This window comes from Typha angustifolia, chromosome 7 (genome assembly GCF_048772165.1).
Source record: "Typha angustifolia cultivar Huaian chromosome 7, ASM4877216v1, whole genome shotgun sequence".
Taxonomy (NCBI): domain Eukaryota; kingdom Viridiplantae; phylum Streptophyta; class Magnoliopsida; order Poales; family Typhaceae; genus Typha; species Typha angustifolia.
Window position 1 is genome coordinate 14,985,641 of NC_133245.1, and position 9,865 is coordinate 14,995,505.

General features: G+C 41.9%; 2 protein-coding genes across 2 annotated transcripts; both read right to left on the reverse strand.

Moving 5' to 3' along the window:
* Positions 1 to 446: 446 nt before the first annotated feature.
* Positions 447 to 1,993, reverse strand: LOC140763407 (vacuolar iron transporter homolog 2-like). The gene has a single exon (XM_073101588.1). The coding sequence runs from the start codon at positions 1,382 to 1,384 to the stop codon at positions 668 to 670; it is 717 nt and encodes a 238-aa protein (XP_072957689.1). The 5' UTR covers positions 1,385 to 1,993; the 3' UTR covers positions 447 to 667.
* Positions 1,994 to 3,602: 1,609 nt separating this feature from the next.
* On the reverse strand, positions 3,603 to 9,628 carry LOC140762778 (autophagy-related protein 13a-like). The gene is made up of 3 exons (XM_073100725.1): positions 8,134 to 9,628; positions 6,244 to 6,422; positions 3,603 to 4,511 (listed from the first exon to the last, which is right to left on the reverse strand). The coding sequence occupies exons 1-3, from the start codon at positions 9,247 to 9,249 to the stop codon at positions 4,220 to 4,222; spliced, it is 1,587 nt and encodes a 528-aa protein (XP_072956826.1). The 5' UTR covers positions 9,250 to 9,628; the 3' UTR covers positions 3,603 to 4,219.
* Positions 9,629 to 9,865: the final 237 nt, after the last annotated feature.

Consider the following 9,865-nt stretch of genomic DNA (forward strand, 5'->3'; position numbering starts at 1 on the left):
CACATTCTTACGATGACTTAAAATTTTCTTCCATGATCATTACATATAGAGGGAGGAATATTGTGATAGATAGATATTAAGTAAGATTTAAGACTTATAATCTTAAATTAGAGAAGATAGAACAGACTGAAAGTGCATCTTATTTTAAAATTGAAGAATAATATGGGGTGACTAAATTTAATAGTGGAAGTATAATCTTTTACCTTTTTATTAGTTTGGATAGAAAAGTTAGTAGTTTCATATTAATCTAAACCACAAGGAACAAGTGAGTACAAATAAAAATTTAGGAATAGTTTAATTTTAGACATAATCACCACACAATTTGTAAACCACCAAGCCCCATGTGGTTACCAGACTGTGGATCTGATCCCTTTTTCGAATGCATGCACTTTCATCTTGTAAACAAATTAAAATTTCTCAACACGGATCTAAATTATGCTTCCAAACTCAATCAACAAAGTACAGGAATCTAATTAAAGAAAAAAGAAGAAGTAGAAACCATTCTCAAGAATAACGTAGTTAATATAACAAAGTATCAGACCCACTATTCCGGCAATCAGTTGACAACTAGAATATGCAAGTAGTAAAAAAAAGGGGGTTCCTGGCCTCCTCCTAAACTTAGTGGAGGATCAAAGCCGAAGCACCCAATACAATTGAATCATAGATCCTATGCTGAAGAAACTTGCATGTTGAAAGCTAACCCAAAGAGCCTAAGAACCCCATAAGTAACCAGCATGGCCAACCACCCCCCAATCAAAACCCTAATTCCAGACCTCCCCACATTTGCACCACCCAAGAAGGCCCCAGCTGCACCAAACCCTGCCAATCCAAGGCTACTCGCAGCGCACACAGCCCCAACTCTCAACCCCCAGGAGTTAATAAACCCCCCTGCCAGAAGAGGCAACAAAGCCCCCATCGCAAACGCCAGAGCTGAAGCCACTGCAGCCAATAGAGGGTTCGGCAGCCTCTCCTCCTTGTCCTTTGTAGCAGCAGCAGCAGCCGCCGCCTCCTCGTCGTCGTCGCTGCAGCTGTCGCGCTGCATTTGTGCTACCTCGATGTCGTACTGCGCGTAGACGGACACGAACTCCCCGATGGCCATGCTGCACGCGCCGGCCACCAGCCCGGCCAGGCCCGAGACGAGCATCGCCTTGGCGGACTGGTTCACGGCGCCGACCCCGATCATCAGGGACGCGACCGAGACGAGCCCGTCGTTCGCCCCGAGGACGGCGGCGCGGAGCCACTGGGCTCGGGCTAAGTAGTTCACAGATGGCTTGGCCTGCGGTTTGGCGAGCTCCGGGTCACTGGGGATGGTGATGACTTGGGCTGGCTTGGCGGGGTCCGGCGAGGCGGTTGCATGGACATGGGAGCTATTGAGGAATGACATGGTTAGAAAACTATATAGAAACTATGAATGGGAGAAGAAGGGATGGAGGAGTGTGGAAGCCACACGCCTAAGGCGGTTCTATTTATAGCTGGGGACTCGGGATCGCTTTCCAGGTGTGAATGGGTTAAAGATTCCGAAGAGGTGGAGATATAAGGCGACTTTTGAGGGGCTTTTGAATGCTGTAATCACGGATTGGCGCGTGGCAACCACGCGAGAAGGCACTATGGAGGCATAAAGAAGAATATCAGACGGTTTCGACTGCTGTGACGTGTAACGGCATTAAAGAAATGCGTGGGATTTGTTGGTGTTTGGAAGGAGCACGCCTCTCATGGCCATGGAATACGGAAGAAAGGAGAGTAAAACGAATTAAAGTGATGCAGTCACGCACTCGGCTTGTTTATATATCAAACTATGGCCAGGAGGAGCCCATGAATGGAAAGAGGTATTCCAGTCTTTGGTTTCTGATTTAGAATAACAGAAGATGGGATGCCCAAAAGCTACCATCTGAATCAACACCCACATAGTAGTCTTACTTCAAATTAAAGATCTAGGAAATCAAAAACGAAGAAAGTAGTCTTATATGAAGTATTAGGCTTAACCCGAAGAATCTTTTCCGTTTCTTCTTCTAACAAGCTCTTATTTTTTTTTCATCGCTTCGAGAGAAACGTGCGTTGCGACGAAAATTTGCACGTGAATCCTTTCTTGTTATTGGAATATATAGTACGCATTTCCTTAAAAAATAATAGAATATATAGTACGTATGCCAGTGGCCCATCTGTCCAGATTATCACTATATATTTATAATCATACCAAATGTACGAGCTTTTGACAACGAAGTTTTAGTTAATTCTCAGATACATATTGAGCGTAATTGGAATCTCTTTACTTCAATAGCTTATAGCATGTTGCATCCATTACGGCAAGTAGTATTCCACTTCCAATTTCTCCAATAAGACTTACATAGAATTTCCATGGCACAAACTTTTAAAACTTAACTAGCTAGCTAGAGAGAGATATTTGGGTCTTAAAAGCCAACCCAGACAACCTTAAGACAGCCCCATGGCCACCCCACGGCCCTACCAAATCCCCAAGTACTGCAGACCTTCCCATCTTTGCTGTAGTTAACGAAGTCTCAGGTTGATTAATTGGGACATGGAGATCGGTTAATTGGAATGGTTAGCTCGATTGAGATCTCACCGTTGGGCTCGTCTGCATAGACTTCGGACAAAGACATGGGGTGATAGGCTTTGGAGCCAGGGAAAAGGATGGACGTGGGGAGTATATATGAGGCACGCCCAGGACTGGGATATCTGTAATTTTGTAGTATGAGATTAGAAAATTAACGTTCTTGTGAATAATGAGTTTGTCAAGGTACTTGGACCGTTGGAGCTGTCAATTGGACGTGGACAGCAAATATGTATATTTGCAGACTTTAAAGTCTAATTAGCTAATGTAACGAGTGAACCAGTGAGGAAGTGAGACAGGCGTGGACTTGGGAAGTGGGTGAATTGGTGATTGTCTAGATTAATGGCATGTGTAGATGACACTTGGAAAATTTGGAAGCTTAATTAGGTATAAAACATATCATGACATTGGGATGGTAATTGGTTAAGTCCTCCCTTAGATGATTTGATTCAGCTTCAACTATTTTATTGTATTACGGATTCGAATGGTATAAGGACGTTTGACTAAAATATTGAGCCTAGATGGTGTTATATGAGGCAGGATTTATGTGGGGAAGGTGAGATGCATAGATAGTGGACTTTCTTGGTACTCTAAATAAAGGAGGAGGACAATCTAAAAGCAATAGTTCGTCAGATGCACGTACCAGATTGTTCGTCTTCGTGATGAATCATAATGACTGTTATGATTGCTTTATTCGTAATATTGGTCCTATTATGTGTACTGTTTCTAAGTCTGTAAATAGATAGCCCTACTGTTTTTTAAGTCTGCAAATAGATCGCCAATTACATGTCTTTTTTGCTTATTTTCGAGTACTCCTTTTTTCTTCAAGAGCTCCTTATGAAATCATCTTAGGGTAAATATATTAGTGCCAGGGCTTACTTTCAAAACATAAACGCCCTACGAAGACATTTGAATTCGCAACCCGGGGAGGTATCATGATACTTTAAAATTAGTTTTCGATGCTAACTGTACTAAACTAAACTGCAAGTAGATCATTGCTTTGATATTGTTCAACATAATCTATCACTTGATATTCAAGATGCAAAGCTCGCTTTACCAATAGCAGAAGTTCTACACAGACGAGGACTAAACAGCATTTACGATAGCCACGCAATGGCACCATAATCTCATAAGCACAAATGTTCCATTCTCCAAGGGAGAGCACCACCTAGAAAGAAAGAAAACATGGAGAAAACTCTAAAGGGCAAAATAATTTTTAACACCGACCACCACAGTAAACCAGAACCTCTCATCACAGTAGCGTGCTACAAGCTTAGATGCGATAACTAACTGTACATATGTACTAGCAAAGAGTACACGAAATATGTGTCACAACTCCTAACAAGTTCCTGATAAGAGAAAGGAACTCTCACTGAAATTTAATGGCAGCTTGTATCTTTCAACAAGCATCAGTCGTCAGCTTTATATTACATGGTTTGTGTCCTCACAAAAGCATCGCCGAGTTTGTCATATTGCAGTTCTGTATCACATGAAAATTAGCTTCGCTAGGATCATCTGATGTATTTCTGAGAAAGGTTTTACCAACACAACGGTAGTTTTTCACTGTCTGAGTGAATCTTGTAACTCAGCTCTACTCCTAGAAAGCAGATGTATTTCTGAGAAAGGTTTTACCAACAGAATGGTAGTTTCTCACTGTTTGAGTGAATCTTGTAACTCAGCTCTACTCCGAGAAAGCAGAATCTCCTTTATCTGTTTATAGGTTTGGAGCTCCTCAAATGCATCAGATGTTTTGCGAGACATGAAAGAGCTGCCACCTTCTCCATCAAACTCATTTTTTGAGGAATGGGATGAAAAACTGTGATCCCGCAGGGCAGGTGCAGTCCTCAGCATGTGGACAAGGACACCAACCTCTGAATCTAGTGATTTATGGGTTGATGTACACGCCTGACCAGACTCCGAGTGTGTTTCTTTTCCATCGCTCCTGAAAACAAGTCATATGCCACAAACATCAAATAACAACATACAAAAACTCAAACAAAGCTCCTAAATTGTTGGATCATAATTTAAAGCACCAAGTGCTCAAGAACTTAATTACTCCATAGAAGGAAAAAGGACATAATTATCAAAGGGTTTTGAAGAGAAAGGGACGTGCATTACACATCGTATTTACTAGTTTCAATAGAAATAGCATACAACCTTTTACTTGATATATCCATCTTACTGGATCAGAAACACTACATCTCTCACAAACTTAATCAATCTACAAATAGCCATGGAGTCATCCATGATAGTGGATTATGTAGTTAAGAATTTAGGAGTACTTAGTTGCTTCTTGCAATAAATGCACTGTAAATCGAACAATACTGCAACCTAAATGTAGCATTTCCAGTTGAAAATCGTCCATTTGATTGTTTTTAGTTACAGAGCCTAGATGCCTATTCAAAGAACTGTGAGCAGAGAGGATACAGTGTCTAAAAGATGCAGTGCTAGTGATGATATTGGGGTCAAGGAGAAATCTGAGATGAGCTGCTTTCATCCGCAGACATAAAATGATGCTAGAACACCACTTAACGTCATTTTACAGCAAAATAGACAAAATGGTACAAGCTGAGAATGTGCAAAATCCAGCTTCCAGAAAATATGCACTTGCAACTCCACTTAAGGTGTACCTTCTAGTATACAAGGTTTGCAAGAAACAGCTGTAAACCACTTCCCATTGATAAATTATTGTGATCAATCAAAATCATAACAACTTCTTTCTCAAGCCTAATGATTCATAGAAATGTACATGTATGAGGTAAAACATTCATGAGTTGAAGTATACTAAACTTCCTCTCTCAAGATGTGTTCCAATAATACAATCTTTATTTGGATCAGATAAGATGAAGAATATATAGAATGCATGAAATAAAGTTGCATTACAAAGACAGCCTGGTCATCAATTTCATGATTAATTCACAAGCCGCAATCTGCATATGTATCCACAGATGAAAGGATTGCGTCTTGAAAAATGTATGAAGAGGAAACTTATGACTAAAAGAAGTTTAACAGCAGTAGGATGAAGTGTTCAAGATTCTAGTGAAAAAATTTGACATAAAGCCAAAATAGTCCTGCTTTAGATTCATTTTTCTCTTCTTTGCGATGTGAAAAGGGAAAAAAAAAATCAATCTTAGCTTTCAAAACAAAAGCAGTGGAACAGTTTTCAGTCTTTTTTCACCTTTACCCCTATCAAAGTGTAACTTTCCATCTCCCACAAGATAGTGATCATATCCAAACAACAGAATAATTGCTTATACTTTTCATAAAGGTTTGTAGTCCAGATAATAATCATATAAGTTCCTCCACTCAAGGATCCTCTTATATCACCTAACATAAGAGCTATTCTGTCAGTTATTAAGACGAACCATTAACTGTCCTAACCTATCCAATTGTTCAAATCAGAGATACTAACCTATCAAATAATTCAAGTGAATGTGGAGATACCCAGTGAATGCGAAACCAAATCTTCAACTATGAATTCACAAATCACAAAGAAAAGCTATGTATCAGATCCCTCCAAGAGACAAAGGGATGATAAACTCTCTAACAGTAAACCTATTTGACAAAGAACATTCAATATTATGCAATACATCAGTGTTCTACTGCTCATGTCAACCTCCTCACACCATGCAGATCAACCCGTAGAAGCTGAGAAAGTGAGAATAGGGAAGTACCTAGTTTGGGAATCTGAATCAACATCATCCACAGCAAAAGGACAAGACAGATCTGCATCATCAAGATCATCCTGCATAGACAATCTGCTGGAACTTCTTGAAAACCCAAATCTAGGTGAACCACCAGATGAAAGAACACCAGAGAACCTTCCAGAGTCATCCTTACCATCTTTAAACCCCTGCGCATTTTTCATAATCAAGAGCAATATCCAACTAAATCAACAGCAGATATCAAGGGACATCAATATACCTGAATGACAGAGAAACCAAAACTGATAAACGTTTTAAATGTTTTAATGTGCTCAATAGTGAAAGCAAATCCAGAGGAAAAAGTGTACACAAGTTTACATATATGCTTTTGATTTTAGTCATTATTGTAATATTTTCTTACTTGGCCTCTTCTCACAAATTGGATTTAAACCATAAAAGGGGATTTACAATAGCTAACTTTTCTGTATTGCTACATACTGCTCACAGCTAGCATGTGGATTGTGGACTGTGGCCCGTGGCTGCCACCAAAAAAGATGGTAGAATTACTTTAAAGTTTAAAGGATGAGACACCCAGGTAAAGCTGCGTACTTCAATTCTGTTTGCAACCTCTCTTGCATGAAGCCTTGGAATTCCCAAAGGTGTGGTACTACAGAGTATAGTCACCCACTGAATTTAAAACTTTTTTTTTTCCTTTTTTCACAATCCTCTCATCATTAACACCTAAAACAGTTTCCAAAACATTTCCAACTTAATTTCAAATGATAAATACAGAACTCACTTTTGACCTAATTCAATATGTCACAAGTCATAGCATCTTGGTTAGGCTTTATCAACATGCATTGCAATCCTATCTTCTAGTTCACTTGCATGAATATTAGGGTTAACTGTCAAGCCAACAGTATCTGGAAAGAAGATAGGGTCGATACCACTAATCTCAAGTCCAACCTTTTCCAATTTGGACAGAGAGTACCTTCCTTCTACACAATCTTCAGCGCCGTTACTTGAAAATGCTCTATTCAAATGTAGCTGAAAACTACTTCCTAATGATTCAACTAAAGAAATAGATAATTCCTATCACATGTAAAAGTAGAGTAAGGCCTCATAAGAATCTGTTGTTTGTGAAGGTGATACCACTTAACTCATAAGCAACCTTATTCTTGGCACTATAGTTACAACAATACATGAAGAAATTATGCGACACTTATTTCTTTAAAAAAAACACACAATATTCCTTTTAAACCAAGTAGCAAATGGTCTTTCTCTTTGTAGAAAAAAGCTAAATGCAATAGGCAGAATGTCATAACTAGGAAACATAGAACTTCTACCACTGAAAACAAAGAACCATATACTGTCAAAGTGAAAATAATCACTAATCAAGTTTGGCTATCTATTAACATAGATTTTATCACCTTGATAGACACTTCTCAATAAAGAAGCATTTAGCTTGTTTCAGAGACGTTTTGACAGCTAAAACATCTATATAGTAATAAATCTTAATGTAAGTAGTAGAAGCAATTCATAGCTAAATGATGTAGCACTGGCAGATCTCCCTGGTGTTAATAGAGGCCTTGCACTCATCTGAAAAGACATACTTTCACAGGTGAAACCCTAAGAACTGAAGAGCTAGTGACTGACATTGTCTAGGGAACTTTACATGAGAATAGCTTTGTTGCAATGACGTTTCCAACAAACCTACTCGATTATCAAACCTCTAAATTCTAATGCAAACTCTTTGATTTACTAACAAGGATCTAGGATCTCAGTGAGCTTATCCTACAATGGAGTTTGAAGTCCATCGTGCTAAACCAACTTAGCATGTCCCGAATATTACAATAACGAATTAAATTCCCTGCAGCCACAGGGTGCCCGTCAGGAAGCAAGAGGGAGGCTAATGAGTACCTTCTGAGCATACAAATTTGAGAGGATATCCGCAACCCTAAGCCCTTCTGACTTTCTAAATGAAGCAGACTCCTGGGGTGAGGCATCCACTCTTCTTGGGGAAGGAGGCGGCAAAAAGTTCCTAGTCGGATCCGAAAGGTTGGGTGTATGATGCACCTGGATGTTCCCACTTGCCGGCTGCGGTATACTCACAGGTGCCGTCTCTGACCGCAACCGTGACTGCGGATAGTTAACCCCAAATGTTGGCGGCGACGGTGTTGGCGATAACCTATAAGCCATCTGTGGCGACGGGGTTGTCGGCGTTGGACTGAGCGGATGATGCGACATCGGGATGCCAGTCCAGCTATGAGGGCGCTGCTGAAACACCGGTGCGGAAGACGTCCGTGACGGCGGCCGGGCGGGGCCTCCCATCGGGAGCGAAGCCGGAAACGCTCGCAGAGGATCCGTCGTCGGGCTACCAACGTAATCGGTAATCAGCATCGGCGGCAAAAGCGAAGACACCTCCAAACTGAACTCCGCAAGGCTCGGCCGGTACTGCACTGATACAGCGAGCTGCCCGAACACCGTCTCCACCGGGAAAAAGTTGTACAGCCGCAATCCTGCCTCCTCCTCCCGCGTAAAAGGCTCAGCGAAGGAGGAAACTCTATAGCTCATATCGTAGTTGTAAGCTTGATTGGATCCGCACAACATCCGAAAGACTCGATAAGCGGGGAGCAGGCGGAGAATGGAATAAAGCGACCGGAGTAGGATCATCAACTTGGAATAAGTCTTCTTGACAAGAAAACCGCCGTATAAGTTATCCGGCGGCGCCGGCGTCTCGCATGTGGCGGTCCACCGCTCGACGATGGCCTCGGGTTCCCCTGGGGCGTCTCGGGGGGTGAGGACGATGTCGACGAACAAGGGCTCCATGGGGTGGAAGACGAGGTGATCCAAGGCGGGCGGCGGATCGCCGAGAGAGAGGTGGAACCATCGATCTCGCTTCCGGTGGCGACTAGGGTTTGGGCCGCCGCCGTGGATTTGGGGGACGCGGGCGGACAGGACAGCGTGGAGGGTTTTGAGGTGGAATTGGGATAAGATCTGCTCCGTTGTCCGGGCAGACTCGGATTGGAGAGCCATGGGTTGGGATAAGAGGGGTGGATAAGGTATCAAGGCCTGGAATAGCGCGAAAGGGACTGGTCCTCCTAGCCGGGGCTGGGGCCCGAGGACGGCATAAGGGAGGGGGGATAAGAGGGGATATCCGGATTAGGGTGGAACAAAGCTAGAGAAGTCATGGTTGGAGAACAAGTCTGGGATAGAGGAATAGAATAACGGGAGGAATAAGACTTATTTTATCGACGAGGGAGGGAGGAGGAAGGAGAGCGTGGAGGAGGAGGAAGGAGAGCGTGGAGGTAATCGGTCGCTTTTTTATAGCGTCATTGGATATTAATATCGGGCTTATGTGTCGACGAGGATGGATTAAGATGAAACTGGTAAGGTTGTTAACTACTTAGCGTGAGGGTTTTCGAGTTTAAGATCAGTGGGCTTCGGTTATCATATATTCATATACAGGAGATAAGCTTAGATTAGTTGTAATTGCTTTGAAGAAATTTACAAGGAATGAAGAAGATATTGCGAGACTGCAAGACTACGCATTGCACGCAAGGTTAGAGATGGGCCCGGGATGGGCTTCATAATTTGTTTGGGCTTTAGCTGGTTGGAGTAGTGACATAACTCGGGTTTTCAGCTTGTTAGG

What these genes read in the sequence shown, in the direction of transcription:
- LOC140763407 (XM_073101588.1), bottom strand. Translation starts at nt 1,384, where the DNA reads ATGTCATTCCTCAATAGCTCCCATGTCCATGCAACCGCCTCGCCGGAC.
- LOC140762778 (XM_073100725.1), bottom strand. Translation starts at nt 9,249, where the DNA reads ATGGCTCTCCAATCCGAGTCTGCCCGGACAACGGAGCAGATCTTATCC. An exon ending in CAAATTTGTATGCTCAGAAG is followed by an intron (nt 6,423 to 8,133) that starts GTACTCATTAGC and finishes AAAAATGCGCAG; the next exon opens with GGGTTTAAAGATGGTAAGGA. An exon ending in GATTCAGATTCCCAAACTAG is followed by an intron (nt 4,512 to 6,243) that starts GTACTTCCCTAT and finishes ACTTGTTTTCAG; the next exon opens with GAGCGATGGAAAAGAAACAC.